This window comes from Haemaphysalis longicornis, unplaced genomic scaffold, assembly GCF_048455015.1.
Source record: "Haemaphysalis longicornis isolate Haplotype H1 unplaced genomic scaffold, Haemaphysalis longicornis Haplotype H1 scaffold_10, whole genome shotgun sequence".
Taxonomy (NCBI): domain Eukaryota; kingdom Metazoa; phylum Arthropoda; class Arachnida; order Ixodida; family Ixodidae; genus Haemaphysalis; species Haemaphysalis longicornis.
The window spans coordinates 87,196,599-87,211,378 of record NW_027526204.1 but is presented as its reverse complement, the minus strand read 5'-3'; the positions used below and the strand labels follow the sequence as shown (position 1 = coordinate 87,211,378).

Here is a 14,780-nt window from a genome sequence, read left to right as displayed (position 1 = left end):
CCAGCAGACGTTTTTAATTAGAGGCTGGTCGTCGTGTCACCCATGACCGCACGGAGAACGGCCACCCACTCTACCTCCCTCACTTCCCTCTCGTCATTTCCTCCTCTATTATAAACCCTGCTGTCAGACCAGGGGGCGTGGTTCAAACGGCACTTCGCGGTCGTTAAAGAACCATACTCACGGACAAAAAATATATAAAGTACGCAGGGTAGAATGCCGCCGAGGACCGAGGTGGCGCGCCGCTCATTAAACAACGCAGCGCGGTGTTTTTCGCAACTCGAGTACGATCTCCTCTACATGCGTACCGCAGCGTTTGAGGGGAAGCCAGGCGTGGAAGCGAACGCGCACCACGAGCGCTTTTCTAGGTCGGCTCCTCCTACGGTAGCGCAGGCGGCTCTACAATCACCTCGTTGATGGCGAGAAGCATGTTTGCACAGTCAGCCCCCGCTCTTTGGAGATACCATTTGTCAGATTAGAAGAATTAAATGTCAGGAAACGTCACCACGAACAGGCCGAAATAAGGAGACCCCCCCCCCCCCCCCCTTTTCCCACGTATGGAAATGGGAGGAGGTAGTGGTGAACATGAGGTCCGAGGCCTTTAGATCTAGAAGGCGTTGTCTACCCCTGTTTTGTTCCCTAAGATTCCCCCCAGAGCTAAATCATTCCCGTACGATGCTAGGTACACACGTACGGTAGGAACACAGAGAACGCAGCCATCACGTAATAGGGTATACTATAAATCCAGCTTTGTATAAAGCCTGATTGCAGTAGCCCGAGAAACACACAAGCAGACACACACGGCAAGGAATTGGTGTTTCAACGATTATGCCGTACGTCGGGCGTGTATTAAACGTTTTAAAGCGAAGCTATCTATACCTCACTCGTGGCGTCGTTCCTCCGAGTAAAATGCACTGAAGGAAAGCTAGCTTCACACAGTGGGTTGCACAAAACGATGATGATGATAAGCTATAGCGCATCAAGAAAAAAAAAGAACGCTCACCGTGGTGGGGATCGAACCTCGGTCTCTCGCGTTGTGAAGCCGACGTCTACCCAATTGCGTCACTCCGATTTTTTTTTAATACATGGGAGAATACGCTCAGATATACAAGCAAACAAAAGAATACACTGAAGTTATGAGAAGCACATATACGTCAAAATTCAGGCAAACACACACAAGCGTTCGAAAGAGGGAACCAGTCAGGTGGTTGGTCAAGCAAACTATACACACTATGTACAAATGCCACAGTTTCTCGGAAATAGGACTTAGTTGATCTTGGTGGCTCAGCATGCCTATATGGTCGAAGCAGTTCGGATACTGAACTTTGACTTTAACTCAGGTTGTGTGGGAGAAAGCTTCGCGCTTTAACTATCTTTGTCTTACCATAGGTCCTCCATTTTTTTATCAGTACCCCAGCAAATAATTGACCGCCCAAATTAGTGCTTGAATTAAGTGCCTCCACTTATGGCGAATCTCCCGCTATAGCGTAAACTTTTTTTTCTGCCCAGACTCACCAACCATAACGGGATTGTTCCGCTGCATCTCTCTCTCTCTCCCTCTCCTCCTGCGCAGATACACCAAGCTCTCGGAGCGCCTTCGACGCAGCGCACCAGGGGAGTTCCAGTGTCAGGTGTTCTGCGGCGGCGTCCACTGCAAGTACGAGTCTGGCGCCACTTGGCCGGCCGAAGACTGCGCCATCACGGGACTCTACTCTCACTGGTGCGCGGATTCGAGATGATCAGGCCTTGCAATAAGCAGCAGCTTCCTTCTGCTACCATCCCGGGCAGTATTTTTTCCTGTTTTTTATGGCATTACCATGACATTGCATTATCAGTTTTAGGTCGTTGTCGGCCTAACGATTCTTTTTTTGCGGCAGGGCGTCAATCTAACTTTTACAACGAGGGGGGAATGGAGTGGAGAGAGAGAGAGAGAGAGAGAGAGAGAGAGAGAGAGAGAGAGAGAGAGAGAGAGAGAGGAGAGAGAGAGAGAGAGAGAGAGAGAGAGAGAGAGAGAGAGAGAGAGAGAGAGAGAGAGAGAGAGAGAGAATGCTCTTTAATGTGAACTGGTGAGGTCAGCCCTGCCAGGGACAAGGCTTGCTACACCAGATGGTGGTGGTGGGGGGGGGGGGTGACTACGTTGATGCGTGGTGAATATTAGACATGAAGACAAACAAGAAACGCTAAAAAAAGGACAGAAAAACAAGACAATGCTGGCAGCAGAGTCCGGACAAAAAAACACAATTGAAAAGAAAGTCGTTAATAGAAACGCTGAAACAAAACGAAAAGTAAATGACGCAAAAAAAATGAGTAACAACACAAGCCCAAGAAAAATAAATAGATGAACGCCACAGTTCGAAAGAGTAGATATCGTGACCCACTTGCTCTGTCTGTGACCTAAACAAATTTGCCTAGTTCAGTGTCTCGTAGAAACAGGAGTAGAACTTTCGTACTTAAGGTACTGTCAGCAGGCTATGGGCGAAACTTAAGTGAGGGGAAGGGGGGGGGGAAGCGAAAGGGACAGTTTACAACACAAATTTATAGGACATCTAAGTATAATTTGTGCGCTGTGCGTTTGCTTCGCAGGATAACGGACGACATTCTGGCGATGGCGCGACCAAGCACTGAGGCTATCTTGCGCTACAACATCATCCAGCAGTTCAACGAGTAAGTCTCCTCCGCACACTGGCCCCCTATGCCTTCAAACAACGTAATTTTACTTCTGAAAAAAAAATGACGCTAGTCCTTCCGCCGGAAGAGTCGAGTGCATGAAATACTGATATCAAACCTTCTAGTGGCCGTACAAAGAAGTTATCGAGCAGGCAATCAGACCACGTGACATATCGATTTGTCCATACTTGAGTAGCCGCCAGTGCGGGCATATTCCACGTGTGCATATTTGATGACTTACTTTGCGGAATGCCGGAAGTTTTCCTGGGGAGGCGATTTCTCAAGTGGTCTCACGTCATTTACTTCGCGTGCAAAAACGTCGCCGCGTGTAACGGCGTGCAGAGCCAATCACGGGAGACCACTTGAAAAATCAACCCCGCTGGAAAAGTTCTGGCGCCCTGCAGAATTTGACCCATGGTATTATGTCTTGCAAGGAATTTCGTCCTGCTATTTCTAGCCAATTACCGCAAGACTGTGTAAGCGACGTACCAGTATGTCTCAATCGTCCTAATACAGTAACGGCTTGCTTGTAGTTCTATTAGCATTGTTGCTATTTTTAGTGAATTCGTGTCCTCTGCCTAACCATTTGTTTAACCACTTTCCTATGCTAGTGTACCAACTGCACCTTCGAAAGGGGGAGAGTGGAGGGAGTGAAGTGAAATTCATCAACGCAGGCCTGTCTTTCAACGGGGAGAATGCTACTTGGTTTGTGGGTATCCATATGAAATTTTTTTTCTTGTTTTCGTTGGGACGGAGTATAAGCCGCAATGAATTGTTCCGCTGCACCCGTTATAGGATCCCGCTTCCTGAACCCTATGACAGGCCATAAAGCTTGCATATAAAATGACGCAGTTACTCCTTTTTACCCACAAGAAATCTTTACCGAGGGGCCGTGATCCCTTGCTCAAGTAAAGGAGTCTGGATGCAATCAGAGGAACTCGCGAACGGCTGGCAAAAACATATTTTTCATTTATGTAGGAGCTTAAGGCGCCGCCGCATGTATGCACACAAAAAAAAAATCACGAAAATTCTCAGAATTCTGTATTAATACGTAATAATTCCTAGGCTGCTTCAATAAGTTTTGACTTTTTTGTAGCCATATTTGGTTAAGAGTAGCCAAATTGACCCTCCTTAGACTGCATTGGGCTACTCCTTGTCTATAATAAGTAAGTTTTTGTTTCATTTTAGTTTGGTATTTTCGTTTTCTTTGTTTTTAACCAATGATGTACGTTTACGCCGTTATAACAACGAAATATCTTAACTTCGCCAATTATGCATTTTTGCTGCTACAAGGCCTTGCACGATTGATGCTCTAGACTCAGTATTCGGCAAAAATACTTGCGCTTTAATACAACAGCCCATCCCCTACCAAGTACGTATCACTGTTTGACAGACAGACAGACAGACAGACAGACAGACAGACAGACAGACAGACAGACAGACAGACAGACAGACAGACAGACAGACAGACAGACAGACAGACAGACCAAAATATTTAAAATCTGTTGCTGCGTGCCAAGAAATGTTTGCCAAACAAAAAGAACAGCTTCAGAAAATAAAAGAGTCAAAGTTTTTTAAATAAGAGTACGACCTTTGAAGAATTGAACAAAGTACTTTTATCAACTCAGAAGCAAGATTCGACGAAACAAATATAGTCCCCAATAAGGCGCGAATATTTGCTGAAACTGTTTCTGAATTTCTGAACACATCCATTTTCTCTGCCACTATATGTACAATTCCAGTAACAGTTGCCTCGCCCGCAGTTCAACCGTTTTCGTTCCCCACACACCTCTTATAGTCACTGGTCTTACCACACAACGATTCCTCAGTTACCTGCGCTCTCAAAACATCACCGCAGGGCTCCCCGTAAACCTTTTGGCGTCACGCTAGAAAGCCATTCAGTCAGCTGGAAAACCCACCTGGCCGAGGAAAGTTTCGCCGGACGTCGATGAAGCAACGTCATTGGTTTCGCGCGGTTCACCGCACTACAAGCTCCATCGCTGTTCGATCGCAGAAAAGTGCCCGCCCGCTCGGATGTCCTGTTTTGCTGCTGCTGAGAAACATGCCGGCTGGGTTTCAGTCGGGCCGCCGTTTCGCAGCTAAATTGGGACCATGAAGACACAATACGTTTGGTTCATTAACAAGACTACTTTGTCACGATAAAAAGGGTACCAGTTTTACCGCAAAATTCGAAGAAAAATCTGCAGAAATTTAGAGAATTGTCAATTAACGCGTATCATTCTTATGCCACTTGTCTAGGGTGTGAGTTTTTTACAGCCAAATATAACTATGAGCAGCGAAAGACGTTGAATTATCACTGCGAAGTAATATGCCTGTACCATTCAAGCAAATTTTCGTGGCGATGTCAGCAGAAAACTATCACCATTAAGAAGGCAGGCACATCATACTTACCCAAGGGGACTGGCCATAGCGGTGAAGATTATGGTTGTGTCAGCTACTTCGAGTGAAAAAGTACCAAACAGCATAGCAATTGCGTAGTGACGCCACCAGGCTTTCATATGTGAAAAAGGAGGTCGGTATAGCACCTCCTTCAGTTCATTCCACGCTACCTTGGGAAGACCACGGAAGAACAGCCAGAAAAAGAAGAACGTAAAGTAGTCGTGGATGTCACTGTGCAGTAATAGAAAGTGAGGTTAAGTACACTCCATCTGCCTCTGGTTTCACTCTTTGTAGTGGCTAGTGTGAAAATTCAAGTGACGTCGCTGGGTAATCGAGGGTCCCCTTTCAGTAAATTGACTCTGCGACCCTCGTCTGCATACTAATATGTTTGTATTCCTTTTTTGTAATAAGCTTTCTTTCCAACTAAACTCAAAACCGTTGTGGGTGTCGTTTACAGCTTCGCAGTCCAATCACCTTCACAGTGTGGATTGGAGCCACATTTCTTTTTCGTTCTTTTTAAGTTTGCTTTTGTTTATTTTCTCAAATGATGTAGATTTACACTGTAATAGCGATGAAGGGCCTTTACTTCACTAATTATGTTTTTTTCCCCGAAGATGTAAGGCGTACTGCAGAGTTGGTCCGTTTACACTGTTTTTTATTCGTATTGAAATGTTTTTTTTGCGGACTTTCTTGTTTATTCTATTGTTTTGGAGGGAGATGTATAACGTGCATATTTTTTATTTTGCCAGATCATTTATGTCAAATTTTTAGCTTTTTTGTTTTTTGGGGGGTTTTGGGGGGTTTTTGGTTTTTCGAAATTCTGTTCGACCAAATATCTCCATTTACGCTATTATAACAATTAAGGGTGTTTGTTCGGCAAAATATGCATTTTTGTGGAAATGCAGGGCGTTACACGGTCTTGGCTGGGGGATGAGGATACTAGCGAAGAATGCTACTCATTAATGACCGATATATTAAGGATAATACAGTGCCCGACCGTTTTTTCGGACTCGGAAAATTCGGACTTGCTGGATATTCCGGACTTCCCCGAGAAACAGCCAGTTGTCCCATAGAAGTAATGTGTCGTGGATTTTTCAGACTGCCGTTTTATTCGGACAATTGCTCGTTCCCCCCTCCTTGTCCAAAAAATCGGTCGGCTACTGTATATGAAGCAGTGGCTAGACCTTAGGCACATTCCGACGATTTATCTGTCGTCACCGAATATAGCTTCTGCGATTGGCGGCAGCCGACCGCCACGAAACGTGACTTTGTGACTGTAGTGGGGCCTCTAGTTCGATTTTATTGTGTCGCTAGAATTCTAACGTGCGGTTAACACACTGGTTTTTAATGCTGGGCCACATTGAGTCACTGGTGTCCACACTACGTCACTGTAGGGGGAAATGGGAGTTTCTCAGTATTTCTTGCGGTTTTTTTTTTTCGGCGAAAAAAACCTCTTTCGTGGCTAGAACGGCGTTTAATGAGTTACCAAAGGCTAGTTTTTTTTTTCTTTTTTGAAATTTAAAAACGTTATAGTTTGTCTTCGTGGCTCCTTTAGACATCGAGGGCAGTGATTCATCATTTTTAGGAAAGGAGCAAGCAACCGGGAGCATCGCTTTCGAAATTGTATGTTACAGCTTTGGCGGTTACTGGGAAGGTGTCAGGTATCATAATGTCCGTGCACGAGCATCATCATCACTCACGTGACCTCATAGAGGAGCGGTAATTATGAATTTGATTTGCGGTAATTTCGAGGATAATGCAAAACCCCGTTATAACTTTATTTGGTCCAAAAAGCGGGTGACCAAGCCGGGACCATCACTCACTCACTGGCTCACTCACTCACTCACTGGTTCACTCACTCACTCACTGGCTCACTCATTCACTCACTGGCTCACTCACTGGCTCACTAACTCACTCACTCACTCACTCACTCACTCACTCACTCACTGAATCACTCAGTCACTCCCTGGCTCTCTCGCTCACTCACTCACGCACTCACTCACTGGCTCACTCACTCACTCACTGGTTCACTCACTCACTCACTCATTCAATCACTGGCTCACTCACTCACGGAATCACTCACTCACTCCCTGGCTCTCTCGCTCACTCACTCACACACTCACTCACTGGCTCACTCACTCACTCACTGGTTCACTCACTCATTGGTTCACTCACTCACTCCCTCACTCACTCACTGGCTCACTCGCTCACTCACTCAGTCATTGGCTCCTTGGCTCACTCATTGGCTCACTCACTGGCTCACTCATTTACTCACTGGCTCACTCACTCACTGGCTCACTCACTCACTCCCTGGCTCACTCGCTCACACACTCACTCACTGGCTCGCTCACTCACTCACCCACTCACTCACTGGTTCACTCACTCACTCATTCACTCACTCACTAACTGGTTCACTCACTCACTCACTCACTGGCTCACTCGCTCACTCACTCAGTCACTGGCTCCCTGGCTCACTCACTGGCTCACTCACTCGCTTGCTACTCGCTCATTCGCTCACTCACTCACTCACTGGCTCACTCACTCACTCACTGGCTCGCTCACTGGCTCACTCACTCACTGGCTCACTCACTCACTCACTCACTCACTGGCTCACTCACTCACACACTCACTCACTGGCTCGCTCACTGGCTCATTCACTCACTGGCTCCCTCACGGGCACACTCACTCACTGGCTCACTCACTCGCTACTCACTGACTCACTCACTCAGTGACTCACTCACTCACTCACTCACTCACTCACTCACTCACTCACTCACTCACTCACTCACTCACTCACTCACTCACTCACTCACTCACTCACTCACTCAGTGGCTCACTCACTCGCTCACTCTCACTCACAGTGGCCAGGAAATATCAGTCATTCGAGTGTCTTACGGCAAAATACACTTCAGGGAGTGCGTTTTATTTGTCTGTTGTTTTGGTTAAAAACAGGATTCTTCCAAAACGAGCGTTGTACTTTTATTTTCGTATTTCGTCGTAATTTCGTTCGATGGCCCAGGTTGCGCTTATGTCAGCGAGGGGTATAATATTTTTTGATTGACTCATATCCTGTGTCTTAGATTTCAGAGTAAAATTATCTACGTCTAAAACAAGTAACTGAACGAGGCTGAATTTGGGGCAATAATGAAAATGTAAGAATACTGTAAGAGCGAATAATAGGCATAAAAGTAGAAGTAAAAAAAAAAAACTTTGTACGTATACGATCGAAAAAATAAAACGGTTTACCCGCTATAGCTTACGTAATTAGTCAAGGAGGGCTTTGAAATAATAGATATAAGCAATACTCACCGATTAGACATCAGTAGACAGACGACAGTTCCCAATTGACCAATTAGGGAACCCTTTTTAGATTACTAAGAAAACGGTAACTATTTAGCAAGAATAAACAAGCGTAGTTAAATCCCAAACACTGCAACGTAGAAGCATCAGCGTATGTCTTGACTCAGCGGGAGGGGCCATTCTCGCCGTCGGGAATTTTCATGGACTCGTCATCGTGTTTTGAAGGTTTGTCTGATTGACTGTGAGATCTGACACGTCTTTTCGGATGACAAATGTCACAAGTTGAGTACCGGAAGCACGTGACAAAACTGAGAGCCAACTAGAAACGTTTTCGAAGCAAGATGGGAATTTCACGCAAAATTCCCGTGAAATTCGCCGAAACGCACGGGGAAAAAAGTCGAGAATGAGTGGTCAGGGGTTGCACATTGAACGTCAGACGACAGTTTCAGACGACGCTATGAATGATAGAAATAATGCACTGACGGTTATCACAAGAAAACCGAATAAGCTGGGATACTCAGAACTGACAACAACAACAAAAATATAATAATACATTGGCATCATCCCCCCCGCCATCCGAAAAAAAATTGCGCCCACCTCCCCGCGATGGGAACCCTGTGTAGATGCGACGCATCGTGGGGGTTCACTTGGTGTTTCCGTTGGATTGGTTCTGAAATCGCGTGAAACGTGTCGGGAACGCGTATGATTATTATGTTTTATGATTATTATTATGTTTTATTGGCCAATCTTGGTCAATCTCTCTAAGTGGTATGCTTGGGGCTTCGCTGTCGCAACGACCTTTACTCCATCTTTGTTGCTGTAAGTGGGAGCTTCTTTTCTTTTATTGCAAGTGTTAATCATTGCCCCATCATGTGTTGTATCAGTAGCTTCTTGACGTAGTTTGAATGAGTCAAGGATATAAGGCGCGTTCGTAGCTTTTGATTCTGTCTCGGTTTTGTGGCGCAGTGGGAAGAGCACCATGTACCTCACGTTCCGCCCACAGGGTCGTGGGATCGAAACCGGGCGCCGCTAACTATTATTTTTTTGTTTAGTGTAGGGGGAGGGGTGTGGACGGACAACAACGCCGTATGTAGGGACAAGGCGAGTGAATGAGGTGCAGTCGCATCTAAAAACACGTACTATTGATATTCGACAGAGACCTCCATATTCAATGCAAGAGGTAAGCCCTATGCATGCGTGAAAACCCGAAGACTACAGTCAATTATTTGCATCGTTTCATCACATACTGTCAGCGCAGCACACAAAGCAAACAATAAGCGTAGTTTCAGCCAATCGATATTCAAGGGGCGTGAGCCAGGTAAGCAGCGCGCCGACAATAGCACTGTACTGTAAACACGCGTTCGCTTTTATTCACCGCTCCGAATACAATTCCGAGAACGAACGGTCTGTTTGAGCCGGAGTAGTCGCATTCATCGAATTTCATGTGACTGCAGTGCACTCTGCGTGGCATGCATAAAAAATCATTAGCCCTTCCACTGCGTCAAGAAGAACGAGTTGCGAAACTGCGGTGTGTTTTACCTCGAACGACGCATCCGAGCACGAAAAAAAAAAGACATTTGTTCATAATTTTTCATTGAGCTTACTTCCCAGTTAATTAGCTGAATGAAACTTGAAAGAACTAGAGTTTTATTATAGGGGACAAATGTAGGGCTGTCTTGCTCTGCCGAGCCCAAGGACGCGGGTTCGATTCTCGGCCGCGGCGGCCGCTTTTCTGATGGAGGCGTAAAGCAAAGACGCCCGTGTGTTCGAGATTTCGGCGCACGTTAAAGATCCCCTGCAGGTGGTCAAAATTAATCCGGAGCCCTCCACTACGGCGCCCCTCATAACTCAAGTGTAGCTTCGGGGCGTTAAACCCTACAATCAATCAATCAATCAATCAATCAATCAATCAATCAATCAATCAATCAATCAATCAATCAATCAATCAATCAATCAATCAATCAATCAATCAATCAATCAATCAATCAATCAATCAATCAATCAAAATATAGGGCTGTCCGTTTTCCTGCTGTAGAAGAGCAGACGGGAATCCCACAATATTTACAACTTCATTGAGAACTACGCGATTATGAAAAGTAGATGAAATTCGGGGTGATGTGACAGACGTCTTAGCGGCTAATTACTAAATAATTTGTTTCGAGACAGTTTCAATAAATAGGAGTTTAAGACGTTTCTTGTAATCGTACAACCTCCGCAGACGGGTGTATGGACAGCAGGCGGGAATTCTGCAACGTTTACATATTCACTGCGAGCTTGTTAGGACACGCAAATGAAACTGGGCGTAATGGTGGGGTCGTCATAGCGGCCAATCTCAGTATGATGTGTTTATGTGTTTCAAGATACCTACATAACATTGAGAGCTATAGAGCATTCGTGATAAAATGGAGATAACTTTTTCATGCCAACTTGACGCGAAGGCGGAAGACATTGACCACCTAACAAGCTCACGTCAGCTCAACGGGGCCGTTTTTCAAAAAAAGGTAACAAAGAAGCTGTTCATTTACAATATAGAGAACGCTATCGAATCAACTTGATGAAGTGATATTGTTACTACGCACGGTGTGATTTAGTCCAACAGTCTATCGCTCCAAATTATCAACAATGTTCTTGTACCGAGTTGACGGATAGTATAATTGCTGTGTATTTAAGTTGAGACACTGCTGTCCGATGAGTTAAAAGCGTGGCGTCGACCCCGTGAGGCGACGCTTGCGTCTCCCCTTGCCATGCCCGGTGGACATAATGCGCCTTGGGTTTATGTTCAAAATAAATATTTGATTTGAGTTGATTTGACATAATAGTCATCATGATGGGTTGGATATGCAATACGAGCTCGAGACCATGGCCGTGTGCGTGCGTGTTTTCTTGATCGCTTAGTGCGCCAGCTTTGAGGTATATGGATGCAAGGTCGGCGATAGCCGGACCCACTGAAACTTCATCCCCGCTACACCGACGTAAACACAGCCCCATCATTCTTTTCCCAGCTAATTAATCGACGGGCTATCTCCGTCCATCGCATGTTGTCCTCGGCAATGCTGCAGGCTGTACCTATAAACTCTTTCGAAACTGCGAGATCGGCCTCTTCGACCACTTCGCTTCATATTTAAAACGATGCTCTTGTAGGATCGATCGACCCCTGGGTGCGTGTTCTTCGTCGTCCGCAGTCAACAAAAACCACCGTCAAAAGAAAAGAAAACATGAGGGTCACTGTTTCGTTGCGCTGTTTTATCGATAACTTGCCTTACCTTGTCCGCGCACTCGAGTCACTGCCTTTCGACCCATAGAAAACACGAACACGAAGGTACCTGTAATCGAACTGGCGAACTCGAAGCAGCGTAAGAGAGCTTTAGCGACGCATTTAGTTCCTTCAGCTGCCGCAATAGCGCTGAAGACACCGCCTACCTACTTTTGATAAACTACTTCTATGTTCTTGCCATCTGTGGCCGTGTTTCAACGGCAGAGCTGATTAAGCCTGAGCTTGGTTCGTTGGCGTTTCAAAAAATACCAAGAAAAAAAAATCACGCCATATCCACATAATGAATGATGATAAGTGGGGCGAAGCTCGAGAGGGGGAGATCATCGGTAACTGTAACTCTCCCGTGAAAGTTCGCCCATTACATCATTAAGAAAGACGTAAGACTGTGTGGGTACATTGTACAAATCAACTTTTATTTTCGGAGTCAATGCTCCCAGGCCCAGACCTGGTGAAAGACCCCGCGCCATCGAGGACTACCCCGCACCTCCACCGCAATTTGTCACGTAGGATGGGACACAACGGTAAAGAAAGAACTTTTATTTAGGGCGAACTTGTGCCCGAACAAGACGAGAGGAAACGAGCAAAGGTGCTTGCGTCTCGTTCGATCTCCGAGAACGACTGCCTGCGTTCGTGGCATGATCTCTTGCGTGATCTCCCCCTCGCAGTGCACGTGCGCTCGCGCCTCCGTTGGCGAACACAGACAAGCTCGCGCTCCCGGTGCCGAGTTTGCGCTGCCGGTTGCAGCCGGTTCTTGCGCGTGCAACGCGGCCCACTTTGCGACATCTCCGAAAGCATGCGGCGGTCACGTACCACGAGACACAGGGGATGGACAGACCCATGGCTTTAGGAGCTTCGCGCCTAAAAAAAAAAGCTCCGCCGCGCGCCGCCCGGCACGACCTTCGCCAGGCCGTGTAGGATGAGCCAAGCTATGCCTAGTTATGACGTCATTGCGCGTGCCGGCACAGCTCGACTTTCAAGAACACTGCCCAGCGTTTCTGGCGTGATGTCTCGCGTGCTCTTCTCCTCGCCAGTTCATGTGCGTTCGCACCTGAAGTGGGAAGCACAGACGCCGAATTCACGCTTATAGCACGGGCCTGATTTTAAGGCCCCGGCCCGGCCCGAGCTTGCTTTATGAAGCCCGAACCCGACCCGGGCCAGTAACACATAGCCCTAGCCCAGCCCGGGCCCGGACGTCCATTATTAGTCTGGACCGGGCCCGGTCATTTATTTTTAAGCCTAGGGAGGCCCGCGTGTGCGTGACCACGTCCGGGCTTAGACGCTGAAAATTTGTTTATTATATTTGGTTGAGTGTCTCCGTAGCGGCCAGTCAGACGGAGCATCTGGTTTGTACAAGCACGTCATGAACTGAAATGCAAACAAGTTAGGGTTAGGTAGTGCACGCACTTTAGTTTATACCGGTGCTACACGAGTGTTTGAAAGGACATTTGAGGCAAATGGCCTTCGAAATTTCAAATGCCATTCGAACTGGAAGGAGTTCAGCCGTTCTACACGGCAATTCTTGAAGGCAGGTGAAAGTTTTGGTCGCGACACTAGCCAGCCAAGCTATGGGACCAAAAATGTTTTTTTTTTCGAATTTTTTGTACAACACGATGAAAGTGACAATAAAGAGAAAAGTTTCCACGTTCACCCTCCCCGTTTTGGTGTCGCCACTGCTGCCGAGTTTCGTTCCCGTAAAATCACACAAAAGATAATTTTAAAGTTAAAATGGGCCACAAAAACACATTTAATTAGGGCTAACATTGATTATAACTTACATGAACGAGCGAAACATGCACAGCATAGGCAGTTTTTTTTTTCTTTTTTTTTCACCGCTGGTTTTGGGACTACCAAACTACTTTCTAATCGTAGACCAAGTAATAGTAAACAAAGACAACAAAATAGTGATGACAAGCGAGTTCCTTAAAAACTAAGTTTTGTGAATAAATATTTTTGTAAATACGCCAAGCAGAAACTGCGTGCGAGAGTACAAGCGTTCGCGTTTCAAAGACCTTCGAGATTCCCGAAGATCGGTTGTCGTGCTCCTTTCACTCAAACGACATTTCAGCCAAATGCCTTTGAAAAACGTCGTGTAGCGGCTCAAAAGTGGTATTTCAGTCAAATGACATTCCATTCAAAGGCCTTGGAAATGCTCGCGTAGCACGGGTATTACACCGCCTGCAGTTCGCATCACATCAGCGTATTAATATACCATATTCTTACACGAGAGACACCATCACCTTTGATGACCAGACTCTTGGCAACTTCACGCTGTTGTCTCAGCCAGAAGTTGTTCTTGCTGAAATTTTTCGCTCCGCGTTTCAATACAGGAGTATGTACGTGTATTGAAACATTTGACCTGCAGTGGTTGCTCAGCAGTGGTGTTTTTCTAGCACGCGAGTTTGATTCCCGGCCCCGGCAGCCGCATTTCGATGGCTGCGGCATGTAAAACATGCGTGTATATAGACATGGGTGCAAAGCTCCAGGTTCTCTGAATTAATCCCTTCCCCGCTAGGGCATTCCTTGTAATCGTATCTTTGGTATGCCATACCCCAAAAATATAAACTCTTGATGCAGTACATGAAATGCCATTCAAATTACAGTATAGTGAGTATCAGACCTAGCAAAACACGTTTCTTTTAAACAATGCGTACAAGGAACATCAAGAAGCGCGTAAAAATAAATTCAGAACATTCATTTTATGCTCTTTTATACAGTTCACTTCGGAACTATTAACGGCCGGGCCCATGAATTCGAGCCCGCCGATTTTCGACTTCGAGCGGGTTGGGAAATCCGTGTGTGGTGCAACAGCCGGGTTTACGACGAAAGGAGACGGGCCGCCAGCACTGCTGTTTCTCCAGCCTTGCACCAGTAATACGAGCTGCGCCACGTTTTTTACGGCCGCGACAGAACTGCGCAGCGAAGCCAGTTTCTGTCGCGTCGACGACACGTAACCGGAACGCTGCGCTCGGGAGTAGCCGCGTGCCGTTTACGTGTCTTCGGCGCGAAAGGAACTGGGCTGAAGTCGGCAGGCCACGCTCGTTGACAAAGCTGTCGTTTTTCGAATAGAAAGACAGAAAATCCATAAAAAAAGTAACATGGTTGTTGTTAGCGGTGACTTTTCTTGTCAGTTGAGGACATGTTG

The 14,780-nt window shown here is 46.3% G+C and overlaps 1 protein-coding gene across 1 annotated transcript in view; it reads left to right on the top strand.

Moving 5' to 3' along the window:
* The window catches only part of LOC144158875 (protein tyrosine phosphatase domain-containing protein 1-like), a 112,080-nt gene that overhangs the window by 56,510 nt on the left and 40,790 nt on the right, over positions 1-14,780 (top strand). Inside the window, exons 2-3 of the mRNA XM_077690051.1 lie at positions 1,571-1,717; positions 2,581-2,661. Of these exons, the coding sequence (XP_077546177.1) occupies positions 1,571-1,717; positions 2,581-2,661 (228 nt within the window). The remainder of the gene's footprint in view (positions 1-1,570; positions 1,718-2,580; positions 2,662-14,780) is intronic.